The sequence below is a fragment of the Manacus vitellinus genome, unplaced genomic scaffold, assembly GCF_001715985.3.
Source record: "Manacus vitellinus isolate BGI_N305 unplaced genomic scaffold, ASM171598v3 scaffold_7_pilon, whole genome shotgun sequence".
Lineage (NCBI taxonomy): Eukaryota > Metazoa > Chordata > Aves > Passeriformes > Pipridae > Manacus > Manacus vitellinus.
The window spans coordinates 21053987-21072934 of NW_021940813.1; the positions used below are offsets into that span (position 1 = coordinate 21053987).

Genomic DNA, 18948 nt, shown 5'->3' on the forward strand with positions numbered 1-18948 from the left:
ACTTCATCCCATTGGAATCAGCCCTACTCTCCAGCCTATCCAGGTCCCTCTGCAGAGCCCTCCTGCCTTCCAGCTGATTGACAGTCCCCCCCAACTTAGTGTCATCTGAAAATTTGCTAATGGTATACTCAATCCTCTCATCTAAATCATCAATAAAGATATTAAATAGAACCAGGCCCAACACTGATCCCTGGGGGACACCACTAGTGATCAATGGCCAACTGGATGCAACACCATTCACTACCACCCTCTGGGCCCGGCCCTCCAGCCAGTTTCTAACCCAGCAGAGAGTGCTCCTGTCAATATGCTGGAGGGAAGGGATGCCATCCAGAGGGACCTTGACAGTATTGACAAGTGGGCCAATGGGAACCTCATGAAGTTCAACAAGGTCAAGTGCAAGGTCCTACACATGGGTTGGGGCAATCCCCAATATCAGTACAGACTGAGGAATGAATGGATGGAAAGCAGCGCTGCAGAGAAGGAGTTGAGAACAGAGGTAGATGAAAAATTGGACACGAGCCGGCAATGTTCACTTGCAGCCCAGAAAGCCAATTCGGTTCTGGGCTACATGAAAAGAAGTGTAGCTAGCCAGTCCAGGGAGGTAATTCTACCCCTCTGCTCTGTTCTTGTAAGACCCCACCTGAAGTACTATATGTAGCTCTGGGGTCCCCTGTACAAGAAAGGCATTTACCTCTTAGAGTAGGTCCAGAGGAAGGCCATGAAAATGATCAGAGGGGTGGAACAGATCTACGAAGACAGGTTGAAAGAGTTGGGCTTGTTCAGCCTGGAGAAGAGAAGGCCCCAGGAAGACCTCACTGTGGCCTTTCAGTATCTAAAAGGGGCTTATAAGAAAGACTGAGAGAGTTTTTTTACCAGGGTCAGGAGTGACAGCACAAGAGGCAACAGTTTAAAACAGAAAGAGTGTAAATTTAGATTGGACTTAAGGAGGACATTTTTTTATTTTGAGGGTGGTGAGGCACTGGAACAGGTTGCCCAGAGAAGCTACAGATGTTCTATCCCTGGAAGCATTTAAGGCCAGGTTGGATGGGGCTCTGAGCAAGTTGGTCTAGTGAAAGATGTCCCCTCCCAAGGCAGATGGATTGGAATTAGATGATCTTTAAAGCCCCCTCTAACACAAATCATTCTAAGAATCTATGGTTCTAGGATATTATTTAAAGATTCTAATAATGACAATACATCAGTATTCATTTTTCAGAGCAGGAGATAAATACATTCACTCTCTAACCAATATTTAAATCTAATCTGATTATTCAGATGCTGATACCATGATATCTGTTTTCATATTCTATCTTTTTACACAGAATAAAAGGATGAAGGAGATATCAACTGAATCATCACAAATAACAATTTTGCCAACAACATCTGGGAATAAAGAGCAAGTTTTTATATTATACCTTTAGATCCAGGAAGACCTTGGTCACCTCTCTCACCCTTAAGGCCTGGGAAGCCAGGAGATCCTTTTGGACCTGAAGTAAAAGTAATATTTACATGAAAATTCAGTAATTTCTTGATTTGGAAGGATATGTGCAAAATAATCATGTATGGTCCCATGATCCTGTAAAGGATGTGACCTTATTTGCACTAGTACTTTTTAACTGTTTGCGGGAACACAGTAAAAACAACTGCAGTAAGTCACCAATGAAATTATGACTGAAACCAAATTTCTCTTACTTTTTCTCTTACTTTTCTTCAAAATTCTCTTATTTTAATAATAAACTTCTATAAATTATAAGCATTATGTTTTTTCTATTAATTATTTTTTATACACATGGTGTAATCATGCATATGATGGTGACAGTAGCAGCAATATAATCAACAAATGAGACATTCTGAGCCCATGTTTCCTCATATATAGCTATAACATTTGCCTATTCAATTCTCAAGAAAATCCTGAAGATTCTTGACTAGTAATATCTAACAATTGATTTTACATCTGCTTTTAAAGGAAGTGCACATTTAAAATTTGCAAAGCAAGAACAAGCAAAAGGCAAAAAACCTTGAGAAAAATCTCAAAGTTCTTGTATGCTTTCTGATGCAGTTTTCAATGTCCTGTTTCAGTACTTTGTAACAGAGAGTCAACATTCTTTGAGCATCTCTTTTGAGAGAGGAAGTATATGAAAGAAACATTTTTGCATACTTTTTAGGAGTATGGTAAGTTTTCTTCTCACCTGGAACACCTGGAACTCCTGGAGGTCCAAGATCACCCTTTGGACCAATATCTCCTGGTAAACCAGGACTACCCTGCATAAAAGAAAATGTGAAGCATAGTTATCCTACACTATTATGATATGACTCTCAAATAGGCTGTCTATTTTTGGAAACCTATGAAAAAAACCATAACATGAAGAAAATGTTAAGTTTAAGGAATGGTTATTCTCTCCCATGTTTAGATGAGATGCCTCTCCTAAAGGAACAAGTGTGACACCTTGTTCTTACTAAACTACCTTTTGTCTTACAAAGATACCAGATCAGAATAAGGTCCCACTAGCAGCATAGCTAATAAAAAGGTTCTCAACCATAGACCATATTCTTATGAAAGATATCAGTAAACACAAATCTCAGCAAACACTAATTTCAGTGCAGTCCCAGCAGACAGCTGCTATTTAGATAATTAAATGGGGTAATTCTAGACCACAGCAGACTTGAAAACTTCTACATTCACACATGGAGTGAAATTAAATGTGCTCAACAACTTACAATCCTCTGAAGATTTTTACTTTTCAACAGGCCTAAAATATTCAAGAACTTAAAACACTTCAAACACAATGTGAACTCCTCCATCCTAAGCTGTTCCCCTGAAATTAACGGTAACAACTTCCCTGTAGCCTCACTTCAGGGAAAATCAAGCCCATATTTCAAAAGACACTGTAAATAGTTATTCAAATGACTGCTAATTTCCTTCTCTTTTTTTGTCCGTTGCAGATCATCTGCAAAAACCTTGTAAATACAGCTTAGAGTTTCTCCCTGGCTGAAGTAATATGGTAGTGATAGTCTACTATATAATAAAATGTGGAACACGGGCAGAGGAAAAAATAAAATCCCTTTGCTAAGTAATCTACCAATCAGAGACTGGAGATGTGAATTGAATGTTTAGTGAAAAATAATACCAATACCAGGATGCATCTTATCATACTTGCAGAGCAATAGAATAGGCACACAGGAGCGACTTTTCATTTAATGCAGGTTAGATGCTGATATTAAGGTGAGAAGAATGGTTCCCTACAAATGTCTGATTCTTTCCACTGACTATAAAGGGAGAAGAGATGACTAGTTCAAAAATGGGTGTCAACGCTCCCAAAGTTAAATAAAAGAAATGCTACCCTCAATAGAGTGCTAAGGGTTGCACGAATGAAGAAAGATTCCCTGGTTTCCTTCAGTCACAGTATGCAGGATTGTTTAAAGAAATGGCCATCTCTTTGTATCAACAGGAGAGTTAACATTCACTCAGTCATGAGTCAATCATACTAAAAGAGGGGTTTTTAAAAAAATTGTTTTACCTTATAATTATAAAATGGATTTATAAGAGGAATTTATTGGAAATTTTCCATCAAAATACTTTTTCCACAATAGTATGCATTTCTTAAATTTTTTTTTTCCTCATCAGATATAGCTTGGCAAACAAAATTTTTGGATGTGTTCCAAACAGAACAAAACTATTTCAGTTTGTGAAAATGATGAAAATGTTTCTTCTCTCATTTCAACATTAAAACAAAGAGAAAAAAGTCGTGGGATTTGCATTTCACAGTCTAACTTCTGCAGTCACTTCTTTTGAATAGGATTTTTGGACAGGCTGTGTCACCCATATAGTAACAAAATCTCTCTTCTGATACAGGCTACTGGAGACCTGTGTGAGCAATTGAGCTGTAATCAGTGCAGGAGCCTGTCACACTGGGGAAGATGAAGACATTAGAAACTCATCTTAGTATGTATCACCAGAGGAAGTTAAATATTTAATATCATTCTCACTGCAGCATTTCACACCGAGTTAACAACCTGCTATTATGCATTGTGGCTCAAGTATAGTAAAACATTTTCTTCTGACTGAAGGCATGGAATCAAAATCCTTAGGCACTTCCCATTCCTGATAAACCAACAGTCTTGGACTGAATATCAACCTGTGAAAAGCTTTACAATTTCCTAGGGCATAAAATGTTAGCTTTCTGCAGAAGTACTGCAAATTCTTAAACAAGAGAAAATACACTGGAATGTTATTTTGGAATTTACTACCTTCAAAGCTGGTATTGTATGCTACAATATGGTATGAAATATAAAAAGGTCTGGACACTGATGCAAATGTCTCTGTGAAGTGACTCCTGGATGCAGAAAAAGATGCAGTAGATCTTTGCATTATCAAGGATAATGTGGACCTTTAAAGACTTGATTTTCATATCAGGACCTAATTCCTGAGTCTTTCTTCCTTTTGTACACTAGGAATTGTTGAGTCATACCTACCTACTTTCTTAACTCTTTTTCCATAAATATTATTATTATTGTTATTATTGTCTTTTTTTTAAAGTATAATCATTAAGGTTGGAAAAGACTTCAAAGATCATCAAGCCCAATCTTTTTTAACCCAACACTGCTATGTTTACCACTAAACCAAAAACTTCAGTGCTATATCCACACATTTTTTTGAACACTTCCAGGGATGGTGATTCCAGGGATGGTGATTCCACTACTTCCCTGGGTTCCTTGTCTCAGTGCTTAATCAGCCTTTCAGTGAAGAAATTTTTCCTAATATCCAACCTAAATCTCCCCTGGCACAACTTGAGACTATTTCCTCTTGTCCTGTCACATGTTACAAGGAAGAAGAGGACGACCCACACCTGTCTACAACCTCCTTTCAGGTAGGTAGTTGTAGAGAGTGATAAGGTCTCCCCTGAGCCTCCTTTTCTTCAAGCTAAACAATCCCAGTTCCCAGTGTAGTAGAAAAGAGAAAATAAAAAGTTGAAAAATAGAGTATATTTTTCAATGTGGTGAAAGGCATCAGACACTCCAAGAGAAAGAGCATAGAAGACCAATTATTCTAGGTGACTGTCCTGTTCTATTTCATTCTCCCTAATATCCAGAAAAGGGACTATTTTAGGTCAGGGGAAATGAATAATATATGACAACAATGTATTAATAGCATTGCCTGTTTGTATTTCTAAATCAGAGGCGATATTTCATCATTCACAGTAGTGAATGTGCACTTTATTGAAAGCTTTCATAACAAAAGCAAACAGTTCAGGTATTTTCAGAAGGCAATTTATCACGAAATATGCAACCTTTAAAATTAACTACTAACATATTTTCAGAATTTATGGATGTGTTGCAGCCATCCTGTACTCTTAAAACACTGTAAATTTTATTTTGGGTGCTGTATGTTACCACTCACTATCTATAAATTTCTAATACGTTCATTAGCTTACTGGAACTTATCAGTAGGCAGCCTTTCTAAGGAGAGAAATGAAATGTTTTCAAACTGACTTTACATTGTCAGCAGTAAGTCCAAAGGCACACTGAACATAAAGTATCATTACTTTGAACAAGAAACTATATAATTAATATATCCATTAATTACAAGAACCAACTTTCAGCAAATCTGGAGTGTACTTACTGGCAGTCCCTGGAAACCTGGATCACCTTTGATTCCTGGCCCCCCAGGAGTCCCTGGCCAGCCATTGCTTCCCTGCTCTCCTTTGGCCCCTTTCTGACCTGGAGGTCCAGGTGGCCCTGATGGACCTGGTAAACCTACAAACCAGAAGAGAGTATTTAGCAGCAAAATTTGTGCAGAGCACAAACTGCCTATAAAGAGGAGCTTTTCTCTGACCTGTGAGAAGAAGAAAAACAAGGATATGCAATATTGATTAAATTATTAATTAATTAGGTGAGCTTTGATGAACATCAGTACATTAATACTAAAGATAAAGAATTACCTGGAAGACCTGGTTGGCCTTGGGGTCCTCTGTCTCCTTTAGGGCCCTCAATTGCACTTCCTGGTAGTCCAGGGAGACCTTGGCTGCCCTTAGGGCCTGGTGGACCTACATATCCTGGTTCTCCTTTCAGTCCTGGAATCCCCGGACTTCCTGGGGATCCTGGAAAACCCACTTCACCTTTTGCACCTAAGATTTGAAACAGCCACAGAATGTGATTAGAAAAAAGACCACAATGACTGAAATCTTCTGCTTTACTATCCACTCATAGTAAGTTTTATTCCTAATCAAAACATTGATTTTATACATTTCAATAAAAATGCAAAACTTTAGAAAAACTGTATTATTCTCCACATTATGATATAAAGTATGAGGAAAGTAGTTTGACTGACGTACCTTTCCTTATCTAAAATAACCACTAGGTTATTTTAAGTCAACATTGTCTCTCAGCATTTCTCTATCACTCCTTACACAAGGATTATAAAGCCCCCAAACCCTTACTGCATTACAATTATTATTGTCATAGTCAAGTAAGGGACTAAGCACAAAAAGACTTGCTCATGGAGAAAAATGGAATACTTTTTTCTTTAAGATCTAGATTTAGACATTTAGCACTTACTTTCAGGCTTGTGCAAATACTTAACAATTGCAATTCAATCTAATTTTAGATCATGATTGAGCAAAAAGAGTATAGAATAGCTGGTGTAAGTACAATAATAAGAGAAATAAAATTTATAAAGAACACTATCCCTAGCCCTTTTCCTGAGCAGAACAAAGTTTTTAAATACTGGACTTGTTTCTTTGGAACTATAATGCATTTGGAACACAAATTATGTCAGCTGAATATATATTTACTCTAAACCCAGATCTTTTTAAATGAGGTAACATAATGAGAGATATAGGTAGGATGAGAAAACTGTTGTCATAATCTAGCATTCTACATGCCCTACTGAGTTATGATTAGAAAATTTGTTTATTTTATTAAGTTCTCTAACATTAGGGCTTTCTCAGCAATTCATGAATGCTAATTAGTCTAATACAGTAAATGAAATATATTCTAAAATTCTGATTTATCACTTTTGATTGCCCAGACAAGTTTCCTGTATTTATAGAATGAATGAGTAAGGTAGGGCATTGATATTTAAAGCTATATAAGTTCTTCAAAATCTGCCATGTCATGTTAATTGCATAGACGGAGTAGTTGAATCATTTGTGTTTTCTGGATGGCTAAAATTGAAAATCCTGTAACAATTTCCTTTAACAGGTACAGCTTCATATTTCTTCACTACTGTATCTATTGCAGTCTAGTGCCTCAGAGATACTTATTTCATAAAATGGAGCATGGTGCATTACAGACACCTTGAACAAGCACTGACTCAAGTCAATCAAGCTGTTGTCACAGCACAGTGTAGTGACCTGAAACTGTGATAGCTTTGTGCCTGTACCTAATAAGCTAATAAGTCCTGAGTCCAAGTAATAACAATTTCCAGTAAGATCTCATCAGGTCTTTGCTATCTTTTGCATCTCTGCACCATGCTCCTGTGCATAGCTTAGACATGCTCTACTGAGCTATAGAAAATAACTATTTTGGCAATTAATAAATCTGGGCTGCAAAACAGATTCAGGAAAAAAATTACTACAGTATCCTGGCCACTAAACTACTATCTATAGCTGTCTGGTGCACAGAGCCTCACTAGATTCTGATTCTTGCAGAATTAGTAGCAAAACAGAAATACTTGGGGTCAAAAGCACAGCACACAAATACAGGTGTTATTTATATTACCTCATCACAGCACAGCTTGCAGTAAATTCCACACTATGAATAATTACCTATTTTAGGGCATATCTAACTCATGTTCCAAGATGTTGCCACTGTAATAGAAATTAGTATTTGAGCCTCTCAGAGCTTCTGCTTGCTCTGAGAAGGTATAGCATGTAAAAGAATGAAGTAGAAAGTATGTCTGCATTACAGAGTTATGGCTACAGTATGTTGGGAGGGAGGTTTGCCTCTTGTTTAAATAAGTGTTTTACCTTTATCTCCCTTTGCACCAGGAAATCCGGGAAGTCCTCTACCTGGAAGACCTGCAGTACAGAAACAGCGAGAAATTAGAAGATGGGAAAGTACTTAAATTTAACCTGTAATGAATAAAAGTCTATTAAGCAAATAAAAACTTCAAATAAATGGCTTATGCAAAAGTTCTTCAGGGCAGAGGCTGTTTTTGTTATGTGTTGGTATTGTATTCAGCACAATGGGTCCTGTATGACTGAAAACCCTACCCTAAATAAAGGCAAGACTGCTCCACTATTTCACAGCTAAGTTGCAGGCTGAAATTAATGCCAAAACACAATTCTTTAAAGTACTGCCAGCTTTTTGAAAGAAATTCTTCCAAGACTACATTGATTAAACACATTTGCTCATCTAAATGATCAGCTTTACAATGATGGATGACAGTAAGTAGTTTGCAAGACACCATACTAACTTTATTTTCTAAGGTTTCATCCAAAGTACTTCTAACCCAGCACATACCTCTACCAACTACTCTTGTGTAGCCTGTCTCTGTGCTTTTTCATGCCACATAAACTTAAGATGACAGTCACAGTACCTTGTTCACCCTTTGCACCAGCTGCACCTGGAATTCCATCATAACCTGGTTCACCCTTCTGACCAATGGAACCAGCAGGACCCGGAGCACCAGGTTCACCTGAAAAATCATTGACATTTTCATTTCACCTATGAGTTTTTGTTTCCTCTAAAGAAAAACTTAACTTTTCCTTTTGCTCTGAGAGACCTAGCACACACTGCATGATGACTGAGACATGGCTCGAGTATTAAAGATTTTGACATAGCTAATTATCACAAATCTCAGTGAGCTTAGAATGAAGGAACTCCAGCAAAGACTTGTAAATAGCACAGTTTCCATTGTCCAATAAGATGATGTGTCCTGCAGCCAGAAAACTGAGAAGACTCCAAGATCAAAAATGTTATTATATTCTTAACAGCAATGGACTTACTCTCCTCCATACTCTATTTCCTCTTTAACATATGTGTGACAATGCTAATGTGGTGATTCAGTTTTGGACATATAGATCAGTTGTATTGTTTTTAAATTAATTCAGAAACAACAGAGCTAATGGCTATAGCAACAACCAGTCTTATGGAAGCTGGTAAAATCTTTTCCTCAAACAGTGTAAAAGAAGTATTAGCCCCCCCACTACACTGACTCAGATTTACCTTGGGAATGGCAGTCTTATTTTGTTTATGAAATTAATAAATGTACCATGAAATATCTGAACCAAAATGAATGTTGAATGCTACAGAATTTGTTTCAGCCACTGTCTGGAGGTGAACAATACTTTAAATAGCATTTGGTGTTTTATATTTCTTTTTTACCTGGTTCTCCTTTTAAACCTGGAATGCCACTTAAGCCAGGAAGTCCTTTTTCACCCTTTTCTCCATGGCGGCCGGGACTTCCTAAAGAAAGGAAGAAGACATGGGTTTACATGTGGGATATTCTGTATAAGTTTCACTTTAATTTTTCACTGCAATTTCTGTTTTATAAAAGTATAAACACTTGCCTGGAAATCCTGCCATGCCAGGGGATCCTTTGGGACCTGGGGCACCCGGCATTCCAGGAATTCCTGAACTACCCTTTTCACCCTTATCTCCAGATAAACCTGGACTACCCGTTCTTCCTGGTTCTCCCTAGAAGAAGTAGCACATATAAAATCCACACATTAATTCCGAAACAGTTTTTCCTTTTTGTAATAGTAGATGTCACCCCTCTTATCCATCTGACTTTTAAGGAATTCCATTCTTTTTCCATTTGGAAACAAAGTAATTTAGGATTTAATATGGCATTAAATTCCACTATGAGAGTTTTTAACTCTTCTAGCAATTGCTTAATACCTACATATGAAAATGAGCAGTTTTCTATGCATTTTTATGACTGTTATACAAAGTCTTTTCCAAATCAGCCTCTTAACTTACTTATTACACTTCATCATCTTAAAAAAAAATAATCTTTTTTTGAAGTCTTCAGCAAGTTTGCCACCATATTAATTAGTATTAATATTACAATTTTTACTTATAAATTCACAATAACTGTCATTATACAGCTAGAAAAAGGAATATGAAACACATGAGAATCCTTTCAGATACTATTAAATTAAACTTTATAGACAGTATTAATACAGTTCACTTTTCATTAATATCTGAGCATTGTATAGTTTTTTTCGGTTTCCCAGTATTTCTGCAAAAGTACAGCAATGTTATTTTTGTATGATTATTTGTTCTGTTTGTAAGATGCCCTTTTCACATTATTTGATTAGTGTTTTTAAAAGTTTTTCCCCTTCCCCCCACTTCTAGCACTCTGAAGAGAGAGAACAAATAAGAACCCTGAAGATAATGGTCCCATCAAACAGAATGCATCTAAACCTGGGCATATGCACACCTTTCAAGTTTCTCATAAGATACTTAAATTAGGATAATAGAAAATATAATAAAACAACTTGAAGGACAACTGCATCTTTTCAAATGAAGCGCTTGGTAGAGACAATTAAATCCTTAGGGGTATAAATACCTTCTCACCAGGAGACCCCGGAAATCCAATCCCAGGAAACCCTGGTGCACCCTTGTCTCCTTTTTCACCTTTTTGCCCGGGGAACCCTGGTGTGCCTGGTGAACCTGGTACTCCAGGAAGACCCTTTTCTCCAGGTGTTCCTAGGAAGAGAAAAGGAAAATGGGTGCATCAGAAGCAGAGTTGACAATGATTTTTCAGTGTTGCCTTAGCTATTCAGAGCTACAAAAGCAAGTAAATCAACTTCTGAGATTCACTCTCTAAATGGGACTGTTTATGGGATGATAAGCTCTCCTCATAAGAAAAGGTCATAATCTTGGATTCAGAGTAAACAGAGCTCTTGTGAAAAATATGATCTGAATAAAACTTTATTTGAATAATCTCTTACAGGACTACAGCAACAGACTCTTCTGTAGCATGTTCTTTTGTCCTCTTTCACCATCTCAGCCTTTTACCTTTGATTTCCTAAATATGCTAGACTCAAGGCCATCTGAAAGGAGACAAAATTTCCATGCCGAGATATAAGTTCTTCTCTATTTTATTCTTCACCAATCCCCTCCACAACAACACTCTTCCCAGATCACTACAGTTCATAATTAACATGCAGTATGCAGCGATTCACCAAACTTTTTAGAAGGAAGGAAATACACAAGCAACTTAATGCAGTTCACACAATAGCAGAGACAGAGACAGACAAACAGGCATCACTTGAAAAATTGTGTGCCTGAAACAAATATACAAATCCTAAATATCAAGCTAAGGTATTTGCATATAGAAACTTAGGAGACCATCCTATTATTTGTATATCACAATAGGATTGAAATGTAATGTTCCAAAAGCCTAAAATTCAGTCCCTGCAAATAGTGCAACAGTTTAGTAGATCAACAACAAATATTCCATACAGGTCTCCCGTAATGTCCTACATTAACTTGAGGAAAACAATAATAAGAAACTTCCAGCAATCAGTACCTGGCAAACCCATTTCACCAACCGATCCTTTTTGTCCTGGAACTCCTGGATCCCCTGGGTACCCTGGGGGGCCCTGATCACCTTTTGGTCCTATGGACAACAGAGAAATTAAGAGTCCCATTAGTTAGTAAGGTTTAAAATACCTGACAATTAGTCTCTCTGCTGTTATCTTCAGACATACCTGGTTGTCCTGGAGTACCAGGTTCACCATCCTTCCCTGGAATTCCTGGTTCTCCATAATCCCCACGTAGCCCTTTTTCTCCTGTTGCTCCATGGTCCCCTGGACATCAAGAAGACAAACATAGTGAGATAATTTTATCAAAATTTACTGTAATGACATATAATAATTCTTCCAGTTGATTTTTGATCACGGCTGCTTCTCGCTGATGAACAAGGAAATGGCTGAGAAAAACACAACTCTCCAATCACTAAACCAATACTGAGGAAAGGCTGCAAACTATCACCATTTTACAGGTGTCTGTGCAATTACAAAGCAAGTTACTGTCTGTTTGACCCAGATTAATGAGTTATTTGAGAAGTGGCACACTATATCAGGTGTTAACAGAAATTACTGATTTGACTGTTCAGCTCTCTAAAAAGGCACATGAGAACAGCTAGTTTGTAGCCAGAAATTTGCTGTTTTCCCTGTTCCATTTAATGTTAAAGCACCTTCACCATTCCAGAAGGTTTGACCTCTTATTCTGTGCTGAGTCTCTTCTCCAGCTTTAGGTCCACACTTTTTGGTCATAAACATTCCTGTTAGTGTTGCATATAGCTGCAGGAAAACAGGTTACTGAAGATAGCTCACTGAATGTTTTTAAATAAGTGGCTTTTATTAAAAACATTTCAAGATGTCCAAATCCAAATTTTTTCATTAAACATCACTGACAATATGCCACAAAAATGTTGTGTCTTCTCCACACAGTTTGTATTTTGGAAGCTTTTAAAAACATTACTGTGATATTCCTGTCTAGAGAAATGAAGGCAGCTAAAATATCAGAAAAGTTATGGAGTATAACTAGCTTACTTTTCTCTGCCGGTACTAAGTATCTTTGGGCTGAAGAGGACGATATAAGAGCAGAAATTTGCAGGCTGGAATCTACCCTCCCAGGCTGTGTGAGCCAGGCCAACATGTAGATCGTATGCGGTCAGAAAAAGGTAGGGCATACAAGTTTGCAAGCATGCATTATTAGAGCAGGAGAGATTAAGTTAGAAACCAAAGAAATCAACCATTTGAATTTCTCAGCAAAGGTTTCTTTATACATGTAACCAATGTGCCAAATTTACAATTCTGGAAATAAAATTAATTATCCTACACACCAATAGTAGACAAGAAAATATTGAAAAACAACCTGTGTGGATTTGCTATAAAACTTTACATACCAATATATATATCAAGATCAGAAACAAGTGAGACAAAATAATCTAGGTGAAATCTTTATAGGCTGGGAGCCTCTTTAAACACAAAATGCTCTTAGAAGCTGCATCTGAGCTTAAAGGCAGATGTACTCCACAGTTGCTCATGCCATTGCATGAGGTACTGTTTACCCACATGCCCAGGTTTCTCTGAGACCCAACTGGAACACATGAGCTCAGGTCTCATTCTGACAAGGAGTCAGGACATGGAGATAGGAGGTAGTTAGACTGGGAAACTCTCCTGTTTCCACAGTTCAAACACAACGTAGTACATTTATTGGTGATTCACGGCCAAACTGGAAAGGAGTCTCAAGTGCTCTGTCCTGGGCCCAACAGAGAACATACACTGATAAAATGTACAGATGACTCTGAACTGGAAAGTCTTGAAAAGAGGACAGAATTAGCTCTCTTCCTACTCTACACTTCTATTTTAACTAAGAAAGTTAACATTTATTAAAAACACGGTATTTTTTAATTAAAAATAATTTTAATAAGGACAAATACTAGAAATATATAAAATATACACTATTTTTCTTTGAAAAGAAAAGCAGGAAAGAGAATGATCCTAAACAACTGATTTTTCATGTAGCAGTAAAAATAAAAATCCAAGAAGAATGTGTTGTCTAAAAAAGCTAATAGCTCTACTACGATAAAGTTTCTGAAGAGACAACTGATTGCCTTTGTCCTGCTTATTTCCAGATCTTTCTGAACTGACATAAGTTAATCTCTTGGTATGAGTGGCATACATGTGTTTCTTTCCTGAATTTTCTTCTGGTCACAAAGAAATACGTTTGTCAAACAAGACTGCTCACTTTTTTTCTTACACTTATTAGTTAATTTTCATGGCCACAACAGGGCTTCCACTACATGTTTTACGTGAAAGACAGCTTTTCTTTTCTGGAAAGCTCTAGTTTTCACTTCTAAAATATATTTTCTTTTGAGAGTCTTCTTATAAAAGAGGTAAAATTGATTTTATAAGAGCAAACCCAACTTTTTCCATTCAACCAAAATCCCTTTGTTCTGTGATTATTCTTTGTTTCTATGGAATTGAAAAATACCAGAAAAATATCTGCATTTGCTGTGTGAAATTCTTCAATCTTATTTTAAAAACTGTTGTCTAAAACTAAGACAAAACTGAACTCAAAGTGCTGCTGGGCTCGACGATATATGTTAATTTCACTTATCCACAGTTAAAGACTAAAGTTACCTTTTTCTCCTTGTTCTCCCTTCTGGCCTTTGAGACTAACCATGTCCATGTTGTCTATCGTTCCAGGTTTTCCTGGGAGACCAGCTTCACCTTTATCTCCTTTGACACCAGGATCACCCTGAGGTCCGACTACACCTTTGAAACCTGGGCTACCTATAAAGGGACAGCACTGAATATTATAAAGGCATATAAAACTCTGCAAAAATACTTAGTAGACAACAACAAATTAAATTAGCTATTTATTCAAATTTTGAGCACCAAATACCATGCTCTGGAACATCTTCTATGAAGTTTTTCTTATACCAGGACTTTACAACAGCTCTATCAGAAAGTTGACATATTTTTCCCACTTCACAGCCATTAATTTTAGACTCTTGAAACAATAAGGACAAAAAATTGGCAGTAATACAGAGCATTATGTGAAGCGTTTAATTAAGATCTTCGTGCTGGCTTTTTATAATTTCAAAGACTGCATTTTTCTTGGAGTAATATCTATAGCATCCCCACACCTAGTAAACCCTTTCACTGTTTAAGACTGTATCAAAAATCATGTCTTGGTGCTCAAACACAACTGCTCCTAGAATATGGCTTTTTATAGTGTTTCTAACTTACAGGAAAGCTTAGCCCAAACATACTTCTTATATTTGCTTACTTCTAGACTTACCTTCTGTTCTGAAAAAGGTGGATTTTACAATTTTGATTTTGAGAAAATCGCTCTCTTACCTTTTTCACCAGGTAATCCTCGATCTCCAACTGGTCCAGGAGTTCCTGGCAATCCAGGAGTTCCCATAACTCCCATTTCTCCTTTGGGTCCTGAAGCCAAAGTGAAAGAGTGAATAACAGAAACAAAGCAAGCAGTGCAAAGAAGTGTTAGAAACAGAATTATTTACTGTCTATCATATTAAGATTTGCACTACTAAAGGAAAAATGGGACAAAGAAGATGATTAATCTAAAACAGCCTGACAGAGAAAACAACAGTAAAAATAGTGTTATGAAAACCAGAAAAAGCACAGTTTGTAATGACAAATTCTTAAAACTTCCTATTACAGCAAACAATGCTGTCATTAACAAAGGCATTATTAGAACCATACTCTGTCACTAAAACTGTGCAGAATAATCCCCTTTTATTATTACAGGCTAAAGGCTAGTTCATACAAGCTGCTGGATTTGATCCACTGAAGAACTTCAGTAGCAGTTCAGTCACATGTGCACAGAGTTGCTTTGCTGAGGTCAGTGTGTTTTCCCAAGCTTGGGCTCTTTGATGGATCAATTCCTCACCAAGTGAAAAGTTATGCTACCACAACTTAATAAAATAAAACAGTTGTCAAAGATGCAGGTTTCTGAAGGAAAAGATGTTTACCTGCCGATCCTTTCAGTCCAACAGCCCCTTGTGGACCTGGCAGGCCAGGTAACCCCACAGAGCCTGGTACCCCTGGTTGGCCCTGGCTACCTTTGTCCCCTTTTGGTCCTGGCATGTCTAGACCTGGGATACCAGGGAAGCCCCTTTCTCCTTTTACTCCAGGAAATCCTAGGAAAAACAGAAGATACAGAATTAGTCCTTAACAGAGAACAAGGAACACCATTAACAAGTATATCTGAGCATGTACACCTGTGGATCACAAATTACATGGCATGGAAAATGAAGATTCAAAGGCAGACAGCAGAACCAGTACCCATCCATTTTCTAAGAGAGGCTTTGAACTCACATCTATCACCCACCAATGACTCAAGGAGACCAAACCAAATGGCAGGCATCCTCTCAGGAGGCCTCGCCCCGCGTTTCAGACCAGATGGAGGACACCCACTGGCATGTGACCTCATCCACCCTCACCAACTTCATGTGACAAAACAGTTCATGAGCAACACTTTTACTAGTGTCAATATCCACTTATGCCAAAATTCTACTCCTAAGCATCATCGTGGCAGTATTTTTCTCTCACCTGGTGGTCCCTGGGGTCCCGGTTGCCCGGCAGGTCCTGGCAATCCTGGAGGGCCCAGCCCTGGTGCTCCTGGAGGTCCCTGCAAGCCTTGGAGACCTGGGAGGCCGGGGTCACCTGTGGGAAGACATGAGAGACATAGACTGAGCCTCCTCCAATGCTGTTTGACATCTTGTTTGCTGAAGATGCCAGACAAGATGCCTTGGAAGCATGTGGCCAACAGCTTCTAACACCTCCAGTCTGGGCTTGGAGAAAGGGCCTCTCTTTGCTGCTATCATTTGCTACTGGTGGATGGTAGGAGAAAACAAGGATAGGAAAATGGGCAATTCCTCAAGATATCAGTAGGATATTTCAGTGATGAATAGACTTTTTGCTGCATCTACAGGGGAGTGATTTTAAAAAGAAATAGAAATACAGAGCTGTATTTTTCTGGCAATGTTACCTCTGAATCCTTGCTGTCCAGGTATTCCCGGAAAGCCTTGCTCGCCACGTAAGCCAGGTAGTCCTGGACTTCCCTTTTCCCCAGGGATGCCAGCTGGGCCAGGAGGCCCTGGCAATCCCTTAGGGCCAGGGAGACCTATACCAGGTTCACCCTAGCCAAAGAAACACAATAGATTAGGAATCAATACATCAAAACCAGTATATCATTAACTAAATGTGTTTAAATCATGCAGTGTAGAGTTTTTGTATAAAGCTCTATATGTGACTTTAGGGAAGAGCTGTTATCCTTATAGCGTTAATGTCAAGCATTCATCCATCTACTCTGTTCCTCTGCGTGTACAGTGGGAAACATAAGATGAAAGATGGTTTGGCCAGTTTTTAAAGAGAAGGATCTTTGCACACATTCCTGTTAACATGGCCAGTCACAGATAACAGTATGAGCAGCTGGCATCTACCTTTTGACCTTGTAAACCTGGAACACCTGGCAAACCATCCAGGCCAGGGGTTCCTGGAGTTCCCGGCAGACCAGGTGAGCCAGGCTGACCTTGGAAACCTATAAAACAAAACAAAACAATACACACATCATTACTGTCTCTGCCTGTAAGTGACCTCTGCTGTTTCTTCAAGCTTCTAACTGAACTATTCACATCCTCACAGGGAGGTGTTAAAAAAGACCTGTGTAGCCTTTTATGTCAAACTTCTAGGGAAGCCAGGACTCAAATGTACCAACAAAGATTCAAACACTGAGCTTTGTGCAGCATTTGGTTTCTGATGAGAAACCACCACCCAGAAGAAATAAATGCTGAGTGTCTCCTCTTAAATGAATAGCCTTGTGGGTTCATCTCCCATCTTCCTTAGGAAAAATATCCAGTTTGCAAAACTGGGTTCCCAAAGTCTTCATCAGAAAAGATGATTTAATGTGTCGGCCATGAGACTGAGGGATGCACAAGAAAATCCGCCTGTGAATCAACACCTTTTTTTCAGTAGATATCTGGTGACATCTCCTACACATCCCACTGTGGGTTGCATGCAGAAGGTTTCTGTGCTGTAGTTGGCCCATGAACTGCACCTTGGGAATGCAGGATGGAATACTTACAACATTTTGCAAATCACTTAAAGATAGCACTCACTCAACACCAGCACACATTCAGTAAGTTCAGATGAAGCTTCTTGCACAGGCAAACATCTCAGGGAGTGGGAAATACAACTTTAAGGCTAAGCCCCAGTAAAGTCATTGGACAGAGCTGAGCTCATGAAAGGGTTTTTGAAACAAATGTATTTGATGTGCAATTCCTCTCTTGCTGGAATCAAAGTGCATACAGCAATTCTTTTCCAGATACAATGGGGTTTTTTTGTTCTGCATTGTTCCAATGCAGTCTCAGAGGAACTAGAGGTGGTTACAGGGAAAAATATGCCATTTCTCCTTATTAAGTTTCCAATCCTCCCAGCTCATTGGTGTGTGGAATCATAGCAAATAATGAAGACACACAAGAATTTTGGTGTTTGAGGTGGTTGCTGACAGTTCATTTAGTCCTAAATGAGCAGCACCACCATGAAATACATCTTAGAAAAATCCAAAACTAGAATATGAACATTTAGACTCCCTCTAAGTTACATGCATACCCTGTCAATGGCCATGGAAGGAAGACTAAACTTAATATTGAGTCAGCTGGAATCCTAGTCAAACCACTCTCAGCTGTTTGGGACACAGCAGAGCTGTTTTATGTCAGTATATTATTTTGACCAACCACACACAGTGTTTTCCATCTCTCAGAAGGGCCATCTCTCAACAACCTCTGTTGCTGCAATGTAAGATGCTATACTACATCATTTTCTATTCTGGCACCAGCTATGACTGTATCTGCACCACCTCACCGCACAAAGCAAGTGTACATCGAACGAATGCTCATTGTGGTGCTTGTTGGCTTTCACAAGGGAGGTTCTTCAGCTGCACCTCCCAGTTTGATGCAGCCATGGCTGGATGACAGCGTAGGCCTCCATCCATACTCCAGTTACACCAGCTTTGTTAGATGGATAATTTTATCTTACCTTTGGGACCTGGAGGTCCAGGAAATCCTATACCTGGCTGCCCAACAGCACCTTTTTCTCCTGGTAGGCCGGGTCTACCTGGAAGCCCAGGATTCCCTTTGTCACCTTTGCAAATGAAAACAAGACAAATGTAAATGCAAAGGCTAACTTTTCAGGAATAGAATCATTCTGATATCACTCAAAGATTAACAGACTGTTGTACCTTGGGGTCCAGGGAAACCAGGTGGCCCAGGAAGGCCATCTGCCCCAGGAGGTCCAGGGAGTGATACAGTTCGTCCTGCTTCACCCTTTGCTCCTGTTAATGTAAAGTTGTATTAAGTATAGGAACTGATGAAATTAAACAATGGAGTTTCACCTAGCCAGCAATATCAGTTCACCCATACCATTACAAGTGACTTGTTATGAAGGATTTTTT

At 38.5% G+C, this 18948-nt stretch overlaps 1 protein-coding gene across 1 annotated transcript in view; it reads right to left on the reverse strand.

The window, feature by feature from the left end:
• COL4A1 (collagen type IV alpha 1 chain) overlaps window positions 1–18948 on the reverse strand; it is an 85018-nt gene that overhangs the window by 17113 nt on the left and 48957 nt on the right. Inside the window, exons 27-45 of the mRNA XM_018083943.1 lie at window positions 18736–18828; window positions 18534–18638; window positions 16940–17037; window positions 16486–16636; window positions 16047–16160; window positions 15467–15634; window positions 14829–14918; window positions 14106–14258; window positions 11664–11762; window positions 11483–11572; window positions 10517–10656; window positions 9513–9639; window positions 9328–9408; window positions 8540–8638; window positions 7968–8018; window positions 5940–6125; window positions 5621–5754; window positions 2190–2262; window positions 1416–1487 (exon numbers count right to left, since the gene is read on the reverse strand). Of these exons, the coding sequence (XP_017939432.1) occupies window positions 1416–1487; window positions 2190–2262; window positions 5621–5754; window positions 5940–6125; window positions 7968–8018; window positions 8540–8638; window positions 9328–9408; window positions 9513–9639; window positions 10517–10656; window positions 11483–11572; window positions 11664–11762; window positions 14106–14258; window positions 14829–14918; window positions 15467–15634; window positions 16047–16160; window positions 16486–16636; window positions 16940–17037; window positions 18534–18638; window positions 18736–18828 (2124 nt within the window). The remainder of the gene's footprint in view (window positions 1–1415; window positions 1488–2189; window positions 2263–5620; window positions 5755–5939; window positions 6126–7967; window positions 8019–8539; window positions 8639–9327; window positions 9409–9512; window positions 9640–10516; window positions 10657–11482; window positions 11573–11663; window positions 11763–14105; window positions 14259–14828; window positions 14919–15466; window positions 15635–16046; window positions 16161–16485; window positions 16637–16939; window positions 17038–18533; window positions 18639–18735; window positions 18829–18948) is intronic.